The sequence below is a fragment of the Electrona antarctica genome (assembly GCF_951216825.1).
Source record: "Electrona antarctica genome assembly, chromosome: 12".
In the NCBI taxonomy this organism is placed as follows: domain Eukaryota; kingdom Metazoa; phylum Chordata; class Actinopteri; order Myctophiformes; family Myctophidae; genus Electrona; species Electrona antarctica.
In genome coordinates, this window is record NC_136793.1 from 42,635,511 (window position 1) to 42,662,777 (window position 27,267).

Below are 27,267 nucleotides of genomic sequence, written 5' to 3' on the forward strand. Positions count from 1 at the left end.
TTCACTGATGAAAGAGATTAGTTTGAGTTTCTCAGTTTAGGAGAAAAATGAGATTGCCTTATCACACCAGGACAAACGGTGGGTAATTAAATGTTCCACAGGATGAAAATACGGTTGGCAATACAATTTTTGATTGTTATTGCTAAACAACTATTGTAAATTGATTGCTTTGAATAAACGAGACTCAATATCTTTTCTATGTGCTAATTTGAAATTATCTCAATTAACACTGGCAAATTAGTAATTTGATGAAATAAACGTAGCCAAAAACAGCTGGCAGCGCAAATGTAAGCACACTAACAAGTTGAAAACAGGTCAGCTTCATCTGTCATCAATGTAAATTATAAATGCCAGAAAGTTGTTTAATTGGGAGAATACGGTTTACTTAATGTTTCCATTGTTGCTGGCTTTATATTTGACGGTGGAACTTGTTAGTGGACTTATTCTTGTGCTGGAACTGAAACTAGAAATTACTCACTTTAATATCTCAAATATAAATCTACAACGTATACATTTGAAAACATTAAAAGGCATACATAAATGGCTTGTGATGCCATAAGCTTGCAGTCTCAGCCATCTACAATAATAAGTTCTGTAATCTGTAGGCTACACAAAGTGCAAATCAATAACTGACCTTCTCTCTGATATGCACCATGCATTCAGCACCATGGACAGTGCAAGAATCAGAGTGTATAGGAGAGAGGTTCTTTTATTCTGCGGGGATTTTTCAGAAATGTTATTGTCTCCACCAGGCCGAAGGCATGGGGAGAGAGTATGTTTTGCACTCCGTCCGTGTGTGTGTGTGTGTGTGTGTGTGTGTGTGTGTCCTTCCGTCCGTCCTTCCGTCCGTCCGTTATCAGCTAATCTCCGGCACCGTAGGCCCGATCTATGCCAAACTTTGCACACACACTCCCTGGATGCCAACGACGAACCTCTGCCCCAAATATTCCTCACCGGCCTGTTATAGCGCCACCATGAGGCCGATTTAGGCAAAACACATTTCTGTAGATAACTCGTACACATTTTATCCATACATCACACAATTCGGTATACACTATCTCCATAGTCATGTGATCAACACAGATCTGCACAATTCCCCATCTTCCATCCTGATTGGCTAAGATTGGCTTCCAAAACTAACATTATTGGTCCGTTTCGAACAAAATGCCACAAATCACAAACACAATGTCCAATTTCCATGAAATTATACACGCACATTTCCACTAGGCCGAGGACGACATGCCACATTTGTTTTCCCAAATCAGCCTCATGGTGGCGCTATAACAGGCCAATTCCTGTTTTTACCTATAACTGCATCGACAACTTATGTATGTGCATTGTGCACTCCCTAGAGGCCATGGAAAAACATTTTCCCTGCATCCCTCCACATCTGCCGGTTATAGCGCCACCATGAAAACGATTTCTGCAAAACACATTGTTTATGTTAGTCGCACAGATTTCATCCAAATCTCACGCAAATCGGTACACATGATCTCTGTAGTCATGTGATCAAGACGAGCCTGTTGGATTTCTCAGATTCTACACTGATTAGCTAAGATTGCCTTCCAAAGTTCTCAGGAGTAGCCCGTTTTGTACAAAATGCTGCACATGTCCTTCTCATCCAGAATTCTATCCTCAGAGATGCTATGAGTGATCTGGCTCTGCATTTCCTCAACAAAATGAAGAAAATTGTTGCAAGAAACAAACAAACAAACAAAAAAATTTTGCCAAACATCACACACACTCCTATCCTCCTGGTGGAGACCTGTGCCCAGAAGGGCACTTTTTCTAGTTTTGTCTGTTTCAACTCATCATTGAGGCCAGGCTTCTTGCTGTTGTCATGCCTGTTTCAGTTGAAACCCATTAAACAAAGTAAGGGCCGTCTGTCTTGACTCATCCCTTGTGACTCATCCCTGCGTTGCACTGATCCGGATGGACTGAGACAGAGAGAGACACGCTACAGGGTTAAAAGAAGAACCCCTTCTGTTTTATATTTACACAGAAAACATTTCCCTGGTCACAAACTAAAAATGACTGATTACATCAACTTGATTGTGTCCTCATTTTCATCTTCCTTCAGCTCAACACTGTTTTGCACTGGGATTTGAGCAGAGTGATGTCTATTAGTTTGTCGTACAGTTAAACACACTTTTTCATCATAGTCAAGTTCATGAAATGGAATGAAGAACAATCACAAGCCTGGATTGCGCCTTGGCAATAAGTACTCTCCTCTGGGAGAAGAGGCACAGCAGGGACTAAGCAAAGCAACATTTATGTTTTCCTGAATGAGGCATGAATTTCACCTGACGAAAGCACACAGGGGCCGTGTCCACTAAGGCCTTTTTCACTGGCTGAAAATGCCAACGTGCTCGCCTACACACCATATTGCCCGTGTCCAGACATGGCAGATTATAAATAATCTATTTGTCCGGGCTATATTGTAAGTCCCATTCCAAAACAGTTCAACTCACCTATTCATTCATTCAGCATGTGGCTTCTATTCATCACACAATCTCAATGTGGTTTACAAAAATGTGTGCTAAACCAGCGTTATTAAGATCAGACTCAGCCATTACACTAATGGACATGCATCCTAATGAATGTGATTCTCATTTGTGATTGCATTGTGTGTTAATTATCTAAATTACTTAGTCTCATCCACAGAGTCTAATTAATACCCATCTGAAGCTTCAGTGAACTTAACCTATTCCAATAGATAAAGATGTGCTTTCACTGTTTTGCTGTAGAGTGGTTAGCTAACCTGTGTGAGGTTAGTTTATTGCAGAGGCCAGGCAACTACTTATTTGATACACGTCATACTAAAGTAGGGAGTAACCACAAACCAATCTGTAGAGTTCCACTGTCTCCCACCCTTGGTGCCCGACAGAAAAGGCCAGAACCCGCCACATTCTCAAAGACACACTTACAGAAATAGCTTGAGAAGTGTGCTCTTACCTGAGAGTAAAGATCTCCACAGGAGAGTAGGCTGACACGGTGATGAAGGCAGAGACTGTGTCCCTCTGTCTCATGGGTGTAGCAGGCACCATGACCATGAAGTTGCTATCCAGCCGGTACTCGGCTAGTGGGGGAGGATCAGGGTTCAGATACAGCCTCACGCTGCCGATTCGCCTCAGCGGAGTGGTGGTGGCGGTACCAAACAGGCTTTCCTGGCCCGAGCGGATGTAGCTGTCTCTCCTGACCTCCTCCGAGTGGCACTCTCCGGCTTCTGTGGACTGCAACATGTAGTAGAGCTCCACTGGGGTTCCCTCAGACACCTCTGGGATCCTCTGGCGCCCAGGCATGACGCTAGGCGGACTGAACCAGCTCGCCAGTGGCTCCAGCTCAGCCACGCAAATTCCCAGCTCGCCTCTGAGCTGGCAGTTGCCACGCACCTCCTGGGTTTCGTGGAAGGCGAACATACGCACGCACGGCAGCTTGTCAATGGCACTGTAGTCGTCCCAGTCTCTGCCTGCAACGTAGAACAGCACATGTACCTTGGGCTTGGCGAGGTGGATCTTTTTGTTGATGATGAAGGTCTGCACCTTCCAGTTGAATGTGAACATGGAGGATGTGGGGAATGTCCCCGGGTTCTGCAAGAGCTCCAGAGGGACGGGCTGCTCCACAGACAGAGGCCCATAGCTGGCGTTGACGGAGGGCAAGTTGCGGGCCTGGTAGATGAAGAAGGGTTCGGTCCGTGACAGCAGACTAGAGTTCCTCATGAATTCCTGGTTGGCCTCCTTCAGGAAGAACGCAGAGTCTGCGTTGAACACCTGGTAGTTGACGGGCAGGTATGTGGGGATGGAGGCATATCTCTGCAAGCCCTCTAAGATCCGACAGTCGGCTACTAGAAGACATAAGAAAAGAGCCAGAGTCAAGACAAGCACACAATGGGCACACAGCAAGCCTCCTCTGCCAATAAACCTTTATGTGAAGTGTCAAGTCTTTTCAGTAAAACTAGCAGGGCTGCAGTGGGTTCACTTCAACTTCAGTAACCTCAGTTGTGACTCGAAGAAGAGAGTCATTTCCCCAAATTGACTCTCTTCAAGAGAGGAACTTAATGCAACACAAATCATTTCATCTTACTGTAGTTCATCCCACTCACATGACATATATTTAGTACAACTTTTGTCACACTAAGTTGTTTGTATAGTTGTTTTAATCCCTTTGTAATCTCTCTGACAATCTTAAATTAAATTATGTATGTCGTATGCACAGTACATTGTAAATGCGTACATCTAACAAATACTCCGGACTATGGTTATGCTATAAAGAGAAGATTAGCGAATGCAAAATACAAATCAAGTTACTGTATTACTGTGTGATAAGTGATTATGTTTTGGAATGTTTCAACTTGTGAAGATTGCAAACTTTGCCACGTTTTTATTTTTTTTCCCTGTTTATTTCACCTGTGCCTGAACATATTTTGGAGAATAAATTAGATTAAGAAAATTACCTGATGTCAGGCTGACCTACTTTCAAGAGTAATGCATATCAAGACTCCAAAAGAGGTTAAAACCACTTCATACATCTAATAGATGGCATGCATTGATAGCTGATGAAAAACATATTTGCAAAGGAATGCATGCATGAGTTGTCAGGTCAGGCAATCATAGCAGGATGTGAACAAAACTGCTTTGGTTGTCAATTCAAAAGCAACAATCATAATTAAGCAATTAGGACAAACTTTCCTAAAGTGATTACAAACGTTCTCCTGTGGTGCAATCAGGGTCTGTTCTTGGGAGGGGGCAGTTAGGACTGACAGTCCCTTTTGTATCACCTATGGCCCCATGGGCCAAGAAATTGCACTACACACATATAAAAAGGTTTTAATCACATAGAGAGCGAGCTTTGACCTTCTCTTCAAGAGCAATCTGCTGTGTGATTACACTCCCTCTGCACGCTCCCATCCTCACGCTGCCAGAGGATTTCAATCCTTAGCTGGGCCTTGTAAATCAATGTCCTGACAATTTACAAATCAGCAGGGGATTTGTAATTCATGGCGCCCCACTTGACCTCGCTGTTTTTCCACTGAGGCAGCTAGGGGTGCAGCCGGCGGGCGGGCAGACAGACTCCAACATCTGAAGGGCATCACTGTTTAGGTGGCCTTGCTTGGACCAATCAGCACAATAGTCCTACTTAACCACATGCTCCCTTGCGTCATGATAGGAGAACATTCAGCAGAAACAGGTGAACAGAGAAGGCATATATTATGGTTTAAGTTATGGGCAGTGCCAGGCAGGCCTGCCACTGAAATCAAAGTGGCCATGCAGCTTAGACTTTTTCCTTGGTACCAGCTGTGTGATACTGGCCCCATTTGTTTAAGGAAATCAACACATAATTTACATAAAATACCATCAGTGACAATGAAAGTTAAAACTATAATAATTTAAGGGGAAACAATTTCCTTTATACAGTATCCGTATGTTTATTGACCCAAAGATAGGCTATTCACTATGTGCGCAAAGGAAAACGATTCTAGACTTAATCTAACACTACAAGGTTGGGTGGTTTAGTTTAATTTCCACACAAGACATTTGAGAAAATGTAGGAGGGGGCTGAAAAACAGTCCAAGACCTATTGAATGAGTCCGTTCTTAATTACAATTACAAGCCTGGGTAAGGCTTCTGAATAAGAACACACTTATCAGAAGCATTGTATGTTTGTGAACAGTTTGGTGATTCTCAATAATACGACGCCTGTTTTGAGAAAGACAGCCATTTGATGAATATAAAAAGCTCTTTCAGCTATGTGTGTTTTGTAGAAATGAAATAACAAAAGAAAATCACAAAAGTGATCTGAGCATCCATTGTTATTTATTGATGAATGGAGGAAATGGAAGCGTAATTGGAAAAACTACGATAACATTTTAGTGCAGGGGTATTCAACTAGATTAGGCAGGGGGCCACTGCCACACACAGATTTCTGAAAGTCGGGGCTGCAAGACAACTAAAACAAAGCTAACTATTTGGGGTGCGTACGCTTTTCCGACCAGTCATTGGTCCGACATGCGGAAAATGACCGGGTTAAGGTTGGCGAACATGCGTTAAGGTTGGCGACCAGATACTGAGCAGTATGGGTGGGAGGGTTGAGGGCTTTTTCTCTTTTTGTCTTTTTTCTTTTTCTCCCTTCCTTTATTTTTGTTTTCCATAAAATAAAAATGTATTTCATATCATAATGTTTGTGTAACAATTTATAATCTGTTCTCAATAAAACCCTATTTGATAAAAAAAAGGTTGGCACAACATGAGTTGAAACATGACTTGAGTGCAGTTCATCCATCACATGACATCTCCATCTATTTGTAGCTACCCATTTCTTAGTTTTGAGGGGATCTCTCCATCACACCAAAGAAATAATTCTCCATCTCATCCATTAGCTTTTACTCTAAATGTCATGATGAATGTCATGATGCCCAGCCTAACTCAACTATAATGAAACACGTCATAAGAAAGCCTGTAGCCTTTCATTCATTCAAACACTTCACCATGTGAGCCTTCCCACGAAGACGCTTCCGTGCCATGGACACATTGAAATACCTAAAATGAATAAGTAAATGCAATATGAAGCAGTATGAAGTCACCATGATGCACCAACATTGGACATAAAGATATACTATTGGCACACAACAATGGACAGCATGATGTCTTGGGACATTTATGGATAATGTTCCAGGGCCACAAGAAAACTCTCCAGGGGCCGCATTTGGCCTGCGGGCCACCAGTTGAATATCACTAGTGTTTTAGATGAGAAACACTATACATCATGTATTTTAAGTTATTGCTCATGGATAATCAGACTAGGACAAACTTGTTAATTTGGCCACACAATGTCTGCCTGTATCCCATAGTGAAATACTAACACACCACTGGTATGAAGCTGTATGCTTCAGACTCCATGGTCCAATAAATCCATTATTACAGTTATACACTACAGTGTAGTCATGTATGAGTGTTGTATTTCACAGTGTGTAGTGTAGTAGTGACTACACTACACACTGTGAAATACAACACTCCCTTTCGGTTATCTTCAATCCTTCTTTGTGCAAATGTTTATGGCGTGGCTCTGAGGCTGCCAGCTAAAAGAGGGTCTGTCTGTGAGTCAGTCTGTCAGGGGGGAAATCTCACAAACCACTCGACCATCAGCGCCAAATGTTTTGTGCATTTATATAGCACCTTTATCCAAAGTGCTTACAATGTGGATTCCATTCACCCATTCACACAGTCATTCACGCTGACAGCAGTTGGGATTTCAGTGTCTACTAGCTAACCGAATGACAGTTTGACACTAGTCTCGCATAGTCAGGCAACTATTCCACAATCTCCGAATTCTATAGAGTCTGGAACTACACCTCCCAAAACTCGAGTAAGGAAGCTGGCATTTCCATTGACGATTTGAAAATATCTTTACATTTTATTTATTTTTTATTTCCATTTCTGCTAAGCAGCAAGCTATATATAGTATGCTTAGATGATTTCGATATATATTGATTGTAAAGAGGTGGAAGTGGGGAGGAGACTTCACTTCGGCTTTATCGCTTACTCATGATCAGAGCTTCCAGACTGCTTGACTGAAGCATTTGAAAATTGCAAGAGGCAACAGTCTGGCCACGCGAGACTACTTTGACACGAACACAGTGGCAGGGAACCTGGAACACAGTGGCAGGGAACCTGGAACATAACCTTTCCCAAGTGGCCACTCTACCTCCTGAGTCACTGCCATTCTGAAGTAACTCAATATTTTCTTATCGAGTGGTGTAAACCACTCCTACAACTGGCTTTGTTAGTTTACGAGTCTGTCTGTCCGTCTGTCCGTACCAAAAATGAAATCACACCCGGGTGAACTGGGTGACCGTAGCAACCATGCTCATTTTTTGAGCACAGACAGACAGACACGTAAACTAACAAAGCCAGTCGTAGGAGTGGTTTACACCACTCAAAAATGAGCATGGTTGCTATGGTCACCCAGTTCACACGGGTGTGATTTCATTACGTCAGACATTACGTCAGACCACAGCTGATCAGTCTATATAAGACCTTACACCACTCAGTTCACACGGGTGTGATTTTTATTTTTTTAAATAAGTAACTTTCATTTTATAATGTCATAATGGACATTATTGTTCAGACAACTTTATAGATCGATCAACTATATAGATAGAGAATGCTACGAATGGCACTACAGTTGGGTGCCACCGATATTGTCCCTTATCATTTGACCCATTTAGGCCTGACCTCAAAATTAAAAAAAATCCTTCTAAATCCTCCAGTTTTCTGAAATAAATATTTTCACGATTTTTCAAAAATAGCAGACCTACAAGCTCGTAGCGCGCCACTCGGTGGCGCGCTATGAGCTTGTAGATCTGCTATTTTTCAATAGCTAAATTATAACATAATGTTTAAAACACCAAAAGGGGTTCCCGCCCAAAATGGGTTAACTGTCCTTTTGCGCAGATCACGCAAACCTCAGCAAAAAGAAAAGGACAATATCGATGGCCTCCAACTGTATGTGTCACATGGACGGACCGCATCAGAAATGTGGACCTCTATGGGGACCTACCATGGGTCACAGACAAAGTCAGAGAGCGAAGGATGAGGCTGACAGGGCACTGCGTCAGGCACCCAGAACTTGAGGCAAGTAAATTAACTCTATGGGAGCCAACCCACTAACCCAGGGCAAAGCCAGTAGGGGAAATAAGCGTACCAGCTACGTAGACGCACTGATTCGCGGCAGCTACAGAGCACTACAGAGCTCAAGAACCTGATTGAACCGAAATTGTGGAGGGCAGCGATTCAGGAATCCTGAGTTGGTGTTGGCTAGTCCTCACTTTTCATACCATACTGAAAATGGCTCAAATCAATGTGTACACCCAAAAATCTAACTATATGTAAGCAGAGGAGAGGAGAATGTCACAGGCCACTCTCGTGATTTACTCTTTTTGTATATGTGCAGTGCAATGTCTTGGCCCATGGGACCATTGGTAATACAAAAGGTAATGTCAACCCTCAGTGTTCACTGCCTTCCCAAGAACAGGAGATAGATGCTTTGGAGATTGTGCAGCTTTAATGTCAAGTGTAGTGTGAGTCATAGTCAAAAGACAGACTATGGCCATTTAGGCCTGCTGTAATCAATCAGTTAATGCAACACTATCCCTTTAGGTTATATTCAAAAGTTATTTGTGCACATAGGTTTTACTGCAATGTAATAATGAAAATGTACTTTTGATACTGCAGCAAACTTCAGTGCACATGTGCTATTAGTCACAAAAAGTGTGAGTCAGATACCATTTTACAGAGCAGCAGCAATACCATACAGGCATTCAAATCTTCAATGACAGGCTCAAGGAAATTGAAAGTGAATTTATAAATGGGAGATATGAGCACAAATGTGTGATAATTCGAGTCAGCAAGTCTGTTGCATATTGGATTTAAATGCCGCATATTTTGTAAGTATTGAGAACGGAATATAGTATCTCTCCTTTGCTCTAGCATTCAAAGATAATTGACTGATTTAAAAGTACACCAAAACGCACAGAAACTATCAAGCCATCTATTTAGTCTCCATTTATTTCTAAACAGAAGCTATAGGGTGTACTGCTGACACATATTTAGGTGATTTAGTCTACAGTGGGTGCAGCAGAGTTCTAAATGTCCGGAACTTTTTAAAATATAGAAATGCCGTGATGTCACTGCCTAAACCTTGAGGAACCCTGCAATGTATAATGATAATATTTGTACAGTATAACACTGATTGTATTAGGATTTATTGCACTTGTCTTAAAGCATTCATTTGTTAACAAAACAAGCTTGTATATACAAGATAAAAAAGGGTCTCCATAAAAAGGACAGAGAGGGTGATAATGTTCCACTGATTGGTTATACCGTACCAACCCCAAGGGTTATATTGCAGCTGACCAATTAGCGTGAGGTAAAGCCGTATCTTCACAAGGGTTTAGATGGCAACTGAGCTTATACAAAGCTCACATACAGTTGGGTGCCACCGATATTGTCCCTTATCATTTGACCCATTTAGGCCTGACCTCAAAATTAAAAAAAAATCCTTCTAAATCCTCCAGTTTTCTGAAATAAATATTTTCAAGATTTTTCAAAAATAGCAGACCTACAAGCTCGGAGCTTGTAGATCTGCTATTTTTCAATAGCTAAATTATAACATAATGTTTAAAACACCAAAAGGGGTTTTGCGCAGATCACGCAAACCTCAGCAAAAAGAAAAGGACAATATCGATGGCCTCCAACTGTACAAAGATGTGTGGAGAACTCCCCACACCAATCAAAGAGATCATACTTTTTCACAATCCTATTGTAAATACTCAAAGACTAGACGTTTAATAATGTTGTATCGAGGGTGAATCTAAATCATTTTGTCTGATCATGCTTTGCCAACTATGAAATTGAACCTTGATCTGGACCATAACTCTTTGGCGACTAAATAAATAACTCTGTCACACATGGACATTTTCAAGAATCGAATAAGAAACGACCATTAAAAACTGTGTAGAAGTCAATGATGCAAAGTTGTTCTGGTTACACTGTGGGACGGAACAAAACCCAGAAGGGAAATTATGTAATTTCTGCAGTGGTCAACGGGTCATATCCCAAACAGACAGACAGACTGCAGTGGTCAATGGGTCATATCCCAAACAGACAGACAGACATACATATACATACAGAGTTACAGACATAGTATTAATTAAATCAAATCATACTAAAACAACTGCTCAAATGTTTTACAAACAGCAGATGGTCCTTGAATCACCGACATTACGTCAATAGCATTAAGGGCATTAAGAGGGTTAAACAGAACTAATGCTATAGAGGTGGAATCCAGGTGCCTGCCTGGGGAAGGTCTAGTTTTGACCAAAACGTTGCCCATTTTGGGCGGGAACCCCTTTTGGTGTTATGCTATGTTATGCTTTAGCTATTGAAAAATAGCAGATCTACAAGCTCATAGCGCGGCACCGAGTGCCGCGCTACGAGCTTGTAGGCCTGCTATTATTGAGAAATCGAAGAACGACTGACATAGAAACATAGCCATGGGTCTGTATGACAGCCTCTCGGTCTAAATGAGCCAAAACACATTCCACGTTCATAACATGACCAGAAAACAGTATAGTGTGTTTCCTGCGTTTCAACGTATGTGATGTGTATGTGTCTGGTGTGAATACACCTTAAAAACAATGTGTCTGGTGTGAATACACCTTCAAAACAATGTGTATGTGTCTGGTGTGAATACACCTTAAAAACAATGTGTCTGGTGTGAATACACCTTCAAAACAATGTGTATGTGTCTGGTGTGAATACACCTTAAAAACAATGTGTCTGGTGTGAATACACCTTCAAAACAATGTGTCTGGTGTGAATACACCTTCAAAACAATTCCACACTAGAGAAACAACAACACGGCATGAGGGATTTGGACCTTTTCATGTCAAGGACCCCCAAATTGACACTAATTAGCCCACGGACCCCCATTTTTTTTTTTGTAATGATTTTTTTTGTGGCTTTCGCCTTTATTTTATATTTTTTATGGAGGGACAGACAGTAGGCTGACAGGAAATGGGGAGATAGATGGGGGGAAGACATGCAGTAAAGGCCGTCGGGATCGGGAGTCGAACCCGCGGCACACTGCCAGACTGGATTACCAGCCAAGGTGCCTGGACCACTGAGCCATGGCCCAGGCCCGGACCCCCATTTGAAGAGATATGCCAGAGACCCCCATAAGAGAAGAATTTCAAAACGGCTCTAGCAGTGATTCTCAACTCGTTTAATTTCAAGGACCCCCAGCTTGACCTGAATTAGGTTACGGACCCCCATTTAATGGCATTTTCTATCTCTGGGACCCCCAATTTATATTGTAAAACCAATGTTCATTTAACTCTGAGTGTGTACAAATGGAACCAAAATGGACCCAAACTAAATGGTTCCAAACTATCATTTAGCTGGGGACCCCTGGCGATCCCTCAAGGACCCCTGGGTATCCCCGGGCCCCGCTTTGGGAACCACTGGTATACTATAAACTATAAACTATTGCAGAGACAAAAGAATGACCCATTATGTTTGGAGTCACAGCCATGACAGCAGCAATGGTACTACTTCAAAAGAATTGCAAAATATAAAAGAAATTGTTACGGCATTGGTCAAGAATCTTTTATTTCGGTGCATCACTATTTGAATACTGATGGTGAAACACTTGGCCTAGAAATGTAAAAAAGGACAAAATCATATAAAATTGTTTCTATCAAGGACCAAACCAGGAATATAATTATAAAAAAGGTAAACAAGAAATAGCACAAGAACATGCAAAATATTGCGCTCACTCAGTACAATGCCTCAGTACAATGCCCTAATAATCATAGTGAAGTATATGCAGTGACTGTGACATTACTACACAGAACCATTAAACAGTATGGCATGGCATGTTACCTGATGATTACCTGTTGTCCTTCTTCCCAACTCTTATGCCCTGTCTCTTTTCATACACATTCAAGAAGTCTTAGGCTTCACTCACACCTGCACAACAGATTGTTGTATAGCTGATGCATGAGACTTGTTGACTGTTGCAAGCTCGCAATTAATTTCCAATGGGAGTCACATATGGTTTGACACAACATTTTTGTTGTATGAGGGGGAGGGGGGCAGTCGAAACACAGCCGAAAGCCGTACAACAAAAATGTTGTGTCAAACCATGTGACTTCCATTGGAAATGCATTGGGGCGGCCATGACACTTACCGTTTGTTTACATCTAGCATGCAACAATGTTGTATGCTAGATGTATAGGTGTGAGTGAAGCCTTAGTCTTGCAGTAGCCAGACGATTAGATAGATCCAACGTCTGGGGTCCAACTATTTAAAGTGGTTATGGACTGCACGCCAAGTAAAAAGAAAACAAAACGTACCCATACATAAATATTTGTATGGGAAGATTAAAAACAAAATGTAAAAATTTAGAAAAGTGGGCTTCAATGTTTTCCCAATATTAAAGACAGTACCATTATTATGCAGCTCAAATCTAACTAATACGTTATGGTTAAATGTGAACTCTGAAGCAAGGTTTCAATAAAAAACAATACCTTTCTATATCTGTATCTGACAATACACTAATGAGAAATACTTTGGAGATTTGGAAGAGAGACAATGAAATGAGGTAGGCCTACCGTATATGACCTCCTAAATTGTATTGAAAGAGATCAAGGAAGACCCTGAATTGACCCTTAAAACATGATACAGCCTATGGGAATAAAAAAATTGACCATAGTGGGAAAATAGAGCCAATTGTTTTTATTTATTTTTTATTTTTTGTTTATTTGCTTTGTATTCATGGACATATCCTGATGTTTCTTTGAAGATTTTGTTTAGTGTTTGTGCTGCCATGTGGGTGTATGGGGAAAAATATATGTGAATAATTGCTTTGAAAATACTTGAAAAATCACACCCGTGGGTGATTGTAATGGTGATTGTTTTACATCACCATTACATCACCTAATCAACATGAGTTAGACTTTATTATACCACAGGTCGTTTCGAGGAAGCAATCTGATTGGTTGAAACAGCCTTCTAGCCGTGGGTTAAACCAGCACCATTCACCACCTAATCAAAACAAAGAATTCAGCTGCTCTGTTCTCCCAGAGCGCTAGCAAACTCGGTGGCTAGGCTAGCTAGTTTCTTGGGACATTTGTGGTCGTAGTGACTACATCTGTCATTAAAAAAATATATTCTTTCAGCGATTTTCTTAGTTTTAAGGGTAACTGTTGTATAATTGCAATATTACACTCGAGGGTTTGGGTTAACGTGATTATTGCCACTTCAGTGATGCTTGCGGAACTCGACTTCGTCTCGTTCCTCACCGCATCCCGGTCGTGGCAATAATCACGTTAACCCACACCCTCTCGTGTAATATTGCTTAAATATATTAGCGCCCCTCACTTCACATGGGTGTGATTTCTTAATGTACAACTATTATAAAAAATAAACGTTTTAGGTAGGCCTAGAAAGAAAAAAATTATGAAAATTGTATGCACATTTATAATAATTATTAAAATAATAATAATAAATTAATAATTTACATTCGGTGGATATCTTTTACAATAATACATAATACATGTTCTAGACATTCTAATGATCACACAAATATATGTATTACATGCATTTTAGTTACTTTTATCAGGGTTAAAGATTAAAGGTCATAGGTCAATTTTGATAAAAAAGATATCCAGAGATTTTGAAGTTCTGTAAATTTGTGCCTCTGTGGGGGGTATTTATATGCAAATATCATGGCCAATGGCATTGCAAGACTAAACAATGAACATCAATGATGATGTTTAGGTGAAAAAAGAACAGAAAAAATAATAATTAAGTAATTCATTAAAATAAAAATGTTACCGAGAAGCATCGTTGGGTCTTACAGGGTTTTAAACAACTAGTCGACTAGTAAACTAGGCAACTAGTCAACTAGTAAAAATCACTAGAAGTGAAAGCCCTAATATATACATTCATGAATCCACTTGCTGACCGCTGTCGGTACTGAGCAATTTCTTTTAGGCACTTTTATGCAGACACCGTCCGTCTGCACTATAGGAACAATAGGAACACTTATTTAACCCATTTTGACCTGAGATCAGATTCTAAAAATGTCTTCTAAATCCTGACAGTTTTCTGAAAAAGCTATGTTTCTATGTCAGTCGTTCTTCGATTTTTCAAAAATAGACCTACAAGCTCGTAGCTCAATAGCTAAAGCATAACATAATGCTAACACCAAAAGGGGTTCCCGCCCAAAATGGGCAACGTTTTGATCAAAACTAGACCTTCCCCAGGCAGGCACCTGGATTCCACCTCTATAGCATTAGTTCTGTTTAACCCTCTTATTGCCCTTAATGCTATTGACGTAATGAATCAAAAGATCCCCCACTACCCTTGACGTAATTGACGTAATTGTTTTATTCCTTATAATCGGGGGCTTTGTTTTAAATGATGTAGCATGTTTGGCTAACGGCCAATGTCCTCTACCTAAAACCGGCCGAAATCCTCGCGTGCACGCTCTCGCACGCACGCACGTGTGCAGTCTTTATGTGCATAGCTGCGTAAAATGCGATATTCGGGGCTTGATTAGAGCTTAATTTGACTTGGATAACACAGTTATCGTAACACAGTGCAGAAAGCTAGCGGATGTTGATGTGTTCCGCCTGTCAGCTTGCGTTAATGTTAAACGGTTATGTCCAAGCATGTGACGTGGATGCTCAACAGCAGGTTCATTGCACAAACACATTAACATTAACTGGTGATATTCCAAAACGTTGGCAATCAGGGATTTGAGACTGTACATTATAGCGTCCCTATAGTCTGGGCATGCAGTGGCATGTCATATAGGCAAGCATTCAGCAAAAACAGCAGATCTACAAGCTCACAATGGCATCGCGTTGCAAAGCACTGTGACCTTGGCTATTTCCGCGGTCCAGGCACCCTGGCTGGTAGTCCAGTCTGGCAGTGTGCCGCGGGTTCGAGTCCCGATCCCGACGGCCTTTACTGCGTGTCACCCCCAATCTCTCTCCCCATTTCCTGTCAGCCTACTATATCTATCCCTCTATCAAAAATATAAAATAAAGGCGAAAGCCACAAAAACAAACATTAAAAAAAAGTCTGCCATATATGACGAAGATGTAACTAACCAATCACATAAATTCAGTTCACTATGATGTATGATGAAGTATAATGATAAGAGCGCCCCTCACTTCACACGGGTGTGATTTTAAGAATAATACATATTTTCTGGTATTCCCCATATATAGATGTATATTCTCATGACAGCACAGCACTATGCATCATAGTGGTAGCACGTCAAATAGGTACTGTAGTTGTAACCGTGGCAACAGCAAGCTTTTCGTGATGTCACAATTTCACTATAAAATCGTTGACATAGCTCATTAAATTGCAGACGCAACCAGACTACTGTATGTGTAAAGGAATTAACTGCTCAACTATACCAATATAGTATAAGAAATACTCAACTAAGTACATCAGATCACAGAACAATCCGGCTTCTGATTGGATTTGGAACTGAAGTTGGAACAGATTGAAGAACAGAAGATTCAGAACCTGTTCAGTTTGAGGAAGCTAGACCAGGAGGACCAGCCCCAGAAAATGACTTGGCTGAGGCTCCCTGAAGACCCACGGCGGTGTTTTTGGAAAGGGCGGAGGATATGTCTAATGTCGATATTCATAGTGGGAATGATCATGTTGGCCATTGTTCACTCCTGCTCGACAGAAGTCGACAATAGTCGGAAAGCACCCGACCTGTCTTCGCCAATAGCATCGGAGCACCTGCGCTACAAGAAGCCCAGCGCTGTGAGCGGCCGTACCAATGTTGTGGCAATCACCCCGTGGTTAGCCCCCATAGTGTGGGAAGGCACTTTTGACTCGGCGCTGCTCGACGCCATATATGCGCCCCGCGACATCACCGTCGCGGTCACAGTCACAGCCGTTGGGAAATATATCCGTTTCCTCAAAGATTTCTTGGAAACCGCGGAGCAACATTTCTTTGTGGGATTCAAGGTCCATTACTATGTCTTTACGGATCAACCCGACCAAATCCCCGCCGTCAAGATGGCCGCTGGACGACAATTGTTCGTCAGGCAAGCGGCGAATGCAAAACGATGGCAGGATATCAGCGCTGCCAGGTTCAAAGGGATCGCCAATCTCATCGACACGGAGCTACGAGATGGTGCCGACTACGTGTTCTGTTTAGACGTCGATTCCAAGTTCCACGCCCATTGGGGAACGGAGAGTCTAGGGCAGCTGGTCGCCGTGATCCACCCGGGTTACTACAATTTACAATTACAATTTAGGCATTTAGCAGACGCTCTTAATCCACAGCGACTTACATTAAGCAAAAACAAAAAGCATGGCATACATCACATGTATAAAAAGTAGTTATCATGAATCATGCGTAAACTAAGAACGTAACAGTGGAGTATCTATGTAAACTATACATACTATACTATATAATATATTATACATGTGTACTATAAAGTGCTATGACTACATAAAGTGCAATTCTAGAGCTGTCTACATAACAAGCTATAAGTCTGTTTAAAATACTATCTAAGTCTACATAATGTGCTATCTAAGGGGCTAGGCTAGGGCAAGTGCTACGGGCCATGGTGGAGTCTGAAGAGGTGGGTTTTCAGACTACGGCGGAAGATTGGGAGTGAGGCTGCAGTTCTGACTGCAATGGGAAGTGCATTCCATAGTTTTGGAGCCAGAAGGGAGAAGAGTTTGGGACGTGTGGAGCGTTGTCCCGGCGTTTTTAGTGAAGGTACCTCCACTAAAAACGCCGGGACAACGCTCCACACGTCCCAAACTCTTCCGGGTTACTACGCCTCCGAACGCAGCCAGCTCCCCTACGAACGCAGGCCGGAGTCAAAAGCGGTCATGTCCGCGGACGAGGGCGACTTCTACTATGCCGGGGGCGCCTTTGGAGGGGAGCCGTCGTCCGTGCATCATATGCTGTCAATGTGCAACGACAACTTTGAGCAGGACGCCCGCCGGGGCATCGAGGCAGCATGGGGGGAAGAGAGTCATCTGAACCAATTTTTTTGGTTCAATAAGCCTACCAAACTTCTGTCTCCAGAATATCAGTGGCAGGACATGCAAGCCAAGGGAACGCCCGAGGTCAAAATAATCAGATTCTCGGGAATCATCAAGGACTACGCTGATATACGGCCAGGATGGGAGGGATAGCCCCAAATAGATCATCATCACCTTATCATCACAGTACAATTCAGGGCAAGCCCTCATTTTCAATGTAGCCAAGGTTACAATATGCATACATAAACATCAGGGTAAATTACAAAGGAACTTCATGCGTTGGGTTGAGCCAACTCAACCCAACGCATGAGTTGGCTGATCTGAGCACGTGGGAAGGTTTGTAGGGTCCGATCAGACTTGCAAGATATGGGGTGCCATACCTTTGGTTGCTTTGAAGGCTTGCACCCGCCATCGCCTCTACAATCTCTCTGCGGAGATGAGCAATTGAAAATAGAAATGTTTTATTTCCCACATTTTTGAGTGGTGCAACCACTCCAAGGAACCGCTTTGTCCCTATGTCCCAATCTATGTGACTATGTGACTATGCCCGTTTAGAGTACCAATAGGGGGTGCTGTTGCACCACTCGCTTCAGACTGGTCTGATTTTTGTTATCTACAAAGAAGAAGTTACATCCGTGGAAAAAAACTGAAAGACCAACAGTGATCTTCACCCACTTGTGCAATTCTTGCAAACTATAGCAAAGTGCCACATCAAATCTCAGTAGTTTATCCTATTTTAGATAATAGCCTCAAGCAGCAAGAAACAAGGCCGGGCAAAACTAAAATGGGAAGAAGACGTTATTACACACATTTCTGAGGACATTTGGAAGGCAATAAATCTGAACTACAGCATCTACCTACCTAGAGAAAACACAAACACATGACTTAATCCCAATGCAACAAGCTAAATAAATGGATGTGAAAAGTAAACGCCAAACTGCTGGAGGGAGTGATGAAGCTTAAGCCAACTTTAACAATATCTTCTGGTTCTGTCTATCATTACAACTGTTTTGTAATAATATAGCCTACAGATGAAGATCAATTATTTTTATGTAAAGGTCCTTTTTTTTTTTTTTTTTTTTTTTTTTTTAAAGGTGGTATACACAAGTTTCCAGTGTTTGTACACAAAGTGCGTGAGTGTTTCCAAACAAATGCAAATCTAGCTCCACCCCCCTCCCCCCCTCATTCTATTGGCTGAGCCAGGTCACTTCAGGCTATGGGATTGTTGTTGCTGCTGGGAGGGACGCTATGGATATTGCGCTCGTATGGCTAAATATGACATTAAAAAATTATGAATTTCTATCGATATCTTAGTTACAACAATGACATTGAGTTGACATGTTTTTTTAAGGGTAACTGTAGCATAATCGCAATATCACACGACTGACACGACGAGTCCCTCAAATGAGGAAGTAGCGGAGGAGGAGACTCACTGGCTCTCAATTCAATTCTCTCTCTTTTATTTGTAATCGTGCATATAAAACATATTGCCCCTCAAATGCCCCAGCCACTACAGCATCGTTCATGTGAACTACTCTGTCCACGGTTATTCATTGCAATGAAGAAAAATCGCTATGATGATCCGCGACGGCTAGCCTGTCACCGCTGGCGAACACGGGTTGAATGCACGCTTCAAGCCGGCCGGCAGGCAGTCGCCGCGGTGGTCGTGGCTGGTGAAATGATACTATTACTCACTTCCACTTCCACCATTTCAACAAATAAGCACATACAACCCACTCCACATGAACGATATTGATGTAGGCCTAACCAGGAGACTTTATTGGGGTCCGAGTCGTTCTGTGACTGCTGCTGGTGTTGTTCACTAGTTTCACACCACCCAACCATGCACTATACATAGCGATTCTCGTAATTTCATCATTCAATCATAAACATACTATTTCACATGAACAATGTTAGTGAAACTAAGATATGGGGATAATATTATACATTGCAATTGAAATCGCATCGTGTTTTCATTATAATACTGCTGGGTTGAACACACCGTCACAGCCTCGCGCTGCAATTGGCTAAAAGTTTAAATCCCCCCCGACGTCCCGTATAGTAAACTGTAGTGGATATAAACAGTGCATTCAGCCACAGGGGGACAAAGGGGGAGTGTGCTGTTGCAGGAGAACACCTCAGCGTCATAATATAGGGAAAGATAGAGGGGGAAAAGGCCAAAATACATTTATATATATTTTAAATTTTGGCTGAAAACTTGGCTATATCACCTTTAACGGCAGAAAATCATCTGAAAAAACAGCAGTGTGCAGGGACCTTAATTCTTACAGATTGTGTGCCGTTTAAGCAAAAGGGTAGATAAAATATCCCTATTCTTCTGTGGCGAACATTCACTGAGAATAGCAGATCTACAGGCATCACAACTTGACACTATTTCATCCTCGCAGCAGGTAGCAGCCAAATAGCAGCAACAGACAGTGTAGTTCTTCACATTCACTGTATCATCTCTCTGATACATAACATAAAATAAATAATGCATATAAAATATACATGAAGCACTGCTACAGCAGAAATAAGTAAAATATACAGTAAATGCAAGTTAATAAAAATGAGTTTCCGTTTCCTCATAGAGAGAGAATAGAAAGTGGATGAAATATATACGTATCCTCATGCACCCTTGCCTCCAACTGGCACAGATGCACTGGGACAAAAAAAAGCATAATGCTAATTCAAGTGAAGGAGAAAAAAAGGACTATTTCAGCATACACTTTATGATTCATATCATATATAATTAAATTGCCCTATTGTGTAACATTAAATTGTAAAAAGATAGTCAGCATTATGCTGAGCCAGACAAATTCAAACATTTCAATTATTTCTTAATTTTCTTTTCATCATAATAAATGAGGTTTTGTGTGTGTGTGTGTGTGTGTGTGTGTGTGTGTGTGTGTTTCTTGGTGAACAACAGTCAGTTGTACAGTGAACCCCGATGAGGCTAGAGCCATTCATCCAGGCGTCCCTCAGCTGTCATGCTGATGTGTCTGGGGAGGGATGCTCACCTTCCAGAACCGTCATGTACAGGTAGTCTGTGCCAAGGAAAGATGTAGTGTCCAGGCTGAGTGCCATGTATAGTCAGACACCCTTAACCAACCCCAGCATGCATATTCTGGGGGAAACATTGGCCAAAAATAGCTGATCTACAATATTACAACGTGTCGCGTTTTGACATGTGAGCTTGTAGATCGGCTATTTTTGTTAAAGACAATTTGATGTAGACGGAAAAAAGCAGTACTTTTTTTTTAAGACTAGACTCTAGAGTTCAAGTATGTGGTGACTCTAGATACATTTTCAATTTTTCATGCAACCAATAGCAGGCTACAATACCAATATCAATTTAATCTCATTTAACTCGGAGGGCCCAATTTTAACGGTGGAACTTATAGTGCCATGGCGCATGGTCTTAACTTTCGCCGTGGGAGGATGTCCACAGCAATTTTACTTTCTACAGGGCGCATTATGTGGGAATAATGTGTTAGCGCCTAGCGCTAGCCCTGGATTAGTTATGGGTGTGTTTTGGGCATTACATCAATTAGCCCTTCGCTAAGTCCCTCCCCAACCCGTCCTTGTCCAATAGGCACGTTAGCAGCGAGGAGACAGGGCAAGCTGTCCTTCTCGCCCATTGAGATGCATGTTACTGTAAATGATGGGATTTCTCCATATAAATAATCGATCATTTCAGTAGCAAGAGCATCAAAATGTCTTCTAAATCTAGTCAACCGGGCCTGCAGTAGGCTATATGCACTGGACAAAATGTTCATGACATTATTTCAATAATCTAGAAATACGAGGAAATGACAGAGGGAGAAACAGTTTCCAACAATGAATTTACGAGCACCTGACAGTTTTTCATGAAGTTTTCATGTTGCACTGTAATGCCATCACCTGGGTGGGCCAGTCGTGTAACTTTCCAGACATTAAGCTGTGTATGTGTTCAACAACACAGCCATGCAAAATAACATCGACAGCTATGAGGTGACGAAAGCTTGTCCAGCATAGAAACGGTTGCTAAACGATTTGGATTGGCATTGGACAATCGCTTTTTGGGGTGGGGTTTAGCGAAGGGCCAATTGAACCAATTAGATAGTCGGGTATCATCACCTTTAAAGGACAACTTTAGGTTTTTTCAACCAAGGTTCATGTTTTAGGTTGTTATTAGAGAAAGTAAAAGATGAGTGTTATTTTTTTTCTCATTTGCCGTTTTCTTTCGTTTTTGGGATTTTAGCTGTTTTTGACAGGGGGGTGGGGGCATTCGAGCATGGGGTTAAATATGTATTTTTTTTACAAAGTTTTATAGCGATTTATTTTTGTATTATTTACTATAGTCCTACTAGACCCCAAGAAATTACATCTGGCCACAAAAGATCACGGGATCTAATCATTGTGTCAAACTGACATATTGACCCTATGACACACAGTGTGGCTTCCCCCCAGTAGGCTACCTTCACATTCAGTAGATCCTGGGATCTTTTGTGGCCAGATGTAATTTCTTGGGGTATAGTAGGACTATAGTAAATGATAAAAAAGAAATCGCTATAAAATTTTGTATTTAGCCCCATGCTCGAATGCCCCCACCCCCTGTCAAAAACAGCTAAAATCCCTAAAACGAAAGAAAGCAGCATATGAAAAAAGATGAACACTCATCTTTTACTTTCTCTAATAACAACCTAAAACATGAAACTTGGTTGAAAAAAACTAAAGTTGTCCTTTAACAAACATTCTTACTCACAGCATTGGACTGAGCAGTTGAATGAGAGTAGCAGCTAGGTTTCTATTAATGTGCCCACTCTCACCATCACAGCTCAATCTCATCATCACTGCTCAGTGCTGTTGGCCACAATGTTAAGTGGTGTTCAAGGACACATTATGAAGGGAATGCGTCTCCCTTTTCCCATTTGGTGAATCATAATGTCTTATTAGAACAAAACTTGCTAAAAAACAAAAAATAATAATTGCCTAATTATGCTCCAAAATCACTAATATGATCAATTTATTGTAATAAAACATAACAGCTCTTGTACTGCAAATGTGGATAATGATTAAATTAGCCAACAATTATTGAGCGCCACCACAGGAATGTTAGACAGTAAACTGCACACTGCACATATTTGGCAGTGGCAGTAGTGGCGAGTGTTTTGTCTTGCTCAGAAAACGGACAGTATAGGTATAGAGGGGCCATCCAGGTTTGAATGGAGATTGTTGGCAATTGGCATAGGTCTACACTTGAATATGTATTTGTGCATAGCATTGAGATATTCTGTGTTTCAGCACATTTAAACTAGACAAGTGAAGGATTATGAAGATTAGTTTTGACCTATATGACTCACTATGGTGATTTCTTACCCCAAGGCCTGAGGCCAATTCTAAACATGTCTTCTACTGTAACAGTAAATCCTATAACAGTTTTCTGAAAAAACGTATGTTGCTGCATCAGATGCTTTCCTTTTAATGGGTTAACCACAATATACTGTACTTACTTACAGTAGTTGACTGGGGTCAACTACTGTCTCTTCACTGAAAATGTTCACCCCAGAATATGGACCTAGGTTTCTCATGGTTAATGGAGCAGAGCAGAAGCCATACAACTGCATCAGGGCTACGGTTCAACCATACCAACCAACCATACCACCACTGGCCCTCCTCGGACAACATAGGCCTCTCACCATAGGTCCAATTACAGCAAGTATAGAACAGGACTTGGGAAAGATGACAGATGCCAGTATTGAACATTAACATTCTGGAATGTTAATGTTGCCTTTATGGATTTCTCTCTTATGGGTCAGATACACTCCCTGTATCTGAGTGTAACATGCAATTGCTTGTCACCATTATCTTAGGGTGGCCATAGCAGAATTGGTAGAGGCCCTCTGGGAATAAGAAGAACATAGAGACATTTAACCCGAAACCATTTCCCAGGAGCCCACTGATGGGTAAATGAGGACAAATTGTCTGTAGGCCTATGTATGTGCAAGTCAAATGTACGGTGACAACAAATGCGCCAAAGAAGGGTTGAATAAATAATAATAATTATTATTATTCATTTATAAATGTATTAATGTGTTTATTAATTTTAAACCCTTGTTTTAAAATTATTAAATTAGTTCTACTCTGAAGTAAACAATTAGTGGCTTTCTGCTCCGGGGGCCAAACCCATCGTACTGTAAGTCTGCTGTCATGTTGACGGGTCTGGGGAGAGTTGCACACCTAAAGCTGTCCACCCAGGCAGGGCTCAGACAGGCCAATGTGAGATGTGCGGAGGAAAGAAGCTATAGCGGTCCAGAGGTGAGTGCTAACTAGTCACGCAGCAGGCTCATACAAGCTCAGCCATTGTATCACTGGGGCTCTGCACCGAGGAGTGTTTGGCTGAAGCACAACTGCCAGAGCAAGGAGCCGCAGCCTTCACAGAAGAGTACATGACTAGCCACAGTGAAGGACAACATGATCAGAAGGGCCAAGCTTCTGCAACCCAGCGCTTGTACCAAATGATGTGGGTGGACTGAGTGGACACAGGAGAAGGGGACTGCGTGGCATGCCTGCCTGTCAGCCTGTCTGGCTGCCCATGTCTTTCTGGTTCATCGCACACTGTTCAACAGGGATAAGACATCAGTGACATAAACAGTGAAGTAAAATGCACATAAGGGTCAATTTTCACACTCTCATAGTTAAATTAACACACAGGAGAGTGGAGATAAAGAGTAAAAGAGAGCTAAAGAGCCTTAATAGAGAATTATGATAGGATAGAAGCAGAAGCGCTTGCAGCTGGTACTCTGGTAACAAAAGTTTTTTGATTATGGATAGGCATAATTATATAATAGAGACACTATGTTTACTTATTTGCAATCTAAATAAAAATCAGCCTGGAACAAACCTCTTCAAAATAAGGTCACTGGTTTTAGGACATGAAGTTGACATTTCTAATCCGCTGGATCAGACTGGATAGCATGCACAAAACGATAATAAAATGGTGAAATAAAAATGCAATAGTTGTCCATTTTCATTAGGTCCACCTCTTAGTCCATTCCATAGTCCAGCTGTACTGATTCCACTGCCCAGTGTCACACTTCCAAAACCGAACTCAAATCATTGTGCTGGAGATAAACATTCCTGAACTCCTCAAAATAGAGGCCAGTCTGAAAATGCCCTAGAGGCTGAGCTGCTGTTGTTTGAACTGACTGACTGACTGACTGACTGACTGACTGACTGAGCCATCAAAGAAATGTTAAAAGACAAGCAAGTAACCCTCTTTGCTATCGGTTAACAATTTTCCTCATTGTGACCTACGCTCTGTCTCCTAAACGGTCTAAGGACTTACAGGGAATGCCAAACAGGACGCTCTTAAATATGAAAGATGGGAGATAGCTTTCTAGTCCCATTGAATTACCCACATCATATTTCTCACCATGTTCAATTAATAAGGGCTATTGAATTTGTGCCCGGGTGTCAAGAATAATAAATATAAGATTTCCTTCAAGGATCATTTGGGAATGATCTATGCTGTTGAGTCACCAAGAAATTTGAGAAAGAAGCAAAGGAAAAAGAATCAATATATGACACAGTGTGGCATTAGTCTGTGCCAGCTTCCATAGAAAAGGAATCATTCAGGCAGATAGAGGTCTGCGGAGGGCGCCTTTAGCTGATGAGTGTAAATAAGGGCCATAGAGGTAGGAGATATTGTCACCTACAGAGTAATGGTACCTTGAAACGGGACCATTTCCCAGGTGTATTTACACCTCCCTCCTCACCTCATCCTCCAGATGAGCTCTATTTAATCTGCAATAACTGTTCTTGATAAGGAGGTCAGTGGAGATTAGATCAGTGATTAGTTTGTGTGCGCGCGCGCGCATGCGTTTATTTATGCACATGTTCACCAGTATGTGTACGGTGCCTGTGTGCATGCACGTGCCATGTGTGTGAATGTACGTGCACGCATATGCATGTCTTCTGGCAGTCCAACCGGGGGCCTGCTAGGGATGTTTGTTTGTATCACCTCTAATGGATGGCCACATTTTAAGACGCTAAGAGCTAATAAAGAGTAATGGGCCTGTGGCTTCACTGAGGGGGAGGAAGAGCTATTTTTGAGTTCATGAGAGAAAGCATCATCTTGGGGATTAAAGAGTATCGACCGATAAAGAGTAAACACCGCAGTGCAGCGCTGCTGGCCTGCTTGGTAAAGCTGTGGATGGAGAAATGGACCTCAGATAGGCACCGCTGTTTGTGATCAGGAGGGGGAGTGGGAGTGGGAATGCCATTAAGGGATGCTGAAGAAGAGTTTCCACGTAATATCCTGAGATCTGATGCATCTAGAACGGTGTTATCACAGGACTTGGGGCATCATCACAGGTTTCCTTCGAGGCAGAGAACAACACCAACTTTGTGCCATCCAACAGACGAAGGGAGCTGGATAAGGGAAGAGGGCTGAGACATTTTGGCCTCGACTTTTGAGGATAAGACAAGAGCAGATTTGTGTGCCAATCTGTATTCGCTGAGTCCCTCCGGACTTTTGTGAAACATAAACTGAGCTTATTAATGGACACTGGACCCCCCACTCCCCCAAAGACAGCTTTTGTTGCTAAATGATGTCATAAATCAGGTTAAATGCAGGGCCTTTTGGAAGGCAGAATCAGTTGGCCTCTTTGTAAGCACTGAAGAGCATTTACCAGTGAGGGCAAAGCTCTGTTGGGAGCAGAGGAACAAGTAGACAGGAATCCAACAAAAACTTAACATCCACCTTGAGATGACAACATGTAAGTCATGAATAAGCAAATTAAACAAAATTATAAATAAATAAGAATTTCATGTATATGGATAAACCACTATCTTTATCATAGTCAATTTCCCGTACACCATGGGGAAAAGGCATAAGCCAACATTAAAATGATCTGAGCTAAGTATAGGTCACTAAAATGCTGTGTGTGCCGAGTGTGGTTTCATTTACCACAAAGGATTCCTTTGAAAAACCAGAAAAAGAAAAAAAAAACTCTACTGCATCGTTCAGCATAAAACGGCATACAATGCAAGATATAGAAAGAACAATCGGTTAAAATTATGAAAGATATATGTTAATTGGACTGTTAAATATTAACCACTAAAGCGTCACATGGTTAAAAGAGCCAATCTATAAGCTCACATCTCATTGGGACCCTCTCGAAAACGAGATACTAATGGGTTATTCCTAAATTTCATACATTGGGACAAGTTGTGAGCTTGTAGAGCTGGTATTTGTTTTGCTGAAAGCTAACCTATTTTCACTAGATGTTTGCCTATTATGACAAGCCCAGAATAGGGATGCTCTAGGGTTCATGTGGTTAAAGTAAAGAACATATATTGTCTATAATTACATGCTCAAAACAGGAAAGCCAGGTTGAAAGTGATTGAAGTATTAAATGATAAATACTGTGCTATATTAAAGTATCACTATCACACTTGCAGTACATGCCAGACATTGTGTCTGGTGAAGCTGGTGAGTGATTTCCCAGGTAAAGAACACAACTTGCTGTTCTAATGGAAATGGACAGCAGGTTTCTCTGTTTATCATGCTCCATGTGTTCTTCACCAGCGGAGTTCAAAGCACCTCTTTTTCTCTTTTAAAGACACTTCAAGGTCCTGAATGATCTGCCAGCTTTCAGACTGTGAAGTGCAGCCACTAAGACAG

At 41.6% G+C, this 27,267-nt stretch overlaps 2 protein-coding genes across 3 annotated transcripts in view; one reads left to right on the forward strand and one right to left on the reverse strand.

The window, feature by feature from the left end:
* Positions 1 to 27,267, reverse strand: part of LOC306933386 (transmembrane protein 132C) — a 222,321-nt gene that overhangs the window by 165,938 nt on the left and 29,116 nt on the right. The window contains exon 2 of one of the 2 annotated variants that reach the window (XM_079515590.1): positions 2,956 to 3,841. In XM_079515590.1, coding sequence (XP_079371716.1) covers positions 2,956 to 3,841 — 886 coding nt within the window. Of the gene's footprint in view, positions 1 to 2,955; positions 3,845 to 27,267 lie in introns of both variants that reach the window. The other variant, XM_079515589.1, reaches the window with a different exon arrangement.
* Positions 16,245 to 17,750, forward strand: LOC306933665 (globoside alpha-1,3-N-acetylgalactosaminyltransferase 1-like; the record flags this gene model as incomplete). The annotated part of the gene is made up of 2 exons (XM_079515976.1): positions 16,245 to 16,855; positions 17,402 to 17,750. 2 exons carry the CDS (start codon positions 16,245 to 16,247, stop codon positions 17,748 to 17,750), a joined length of 960 nt encoding a protein of 319 aa, XP_079372102.1.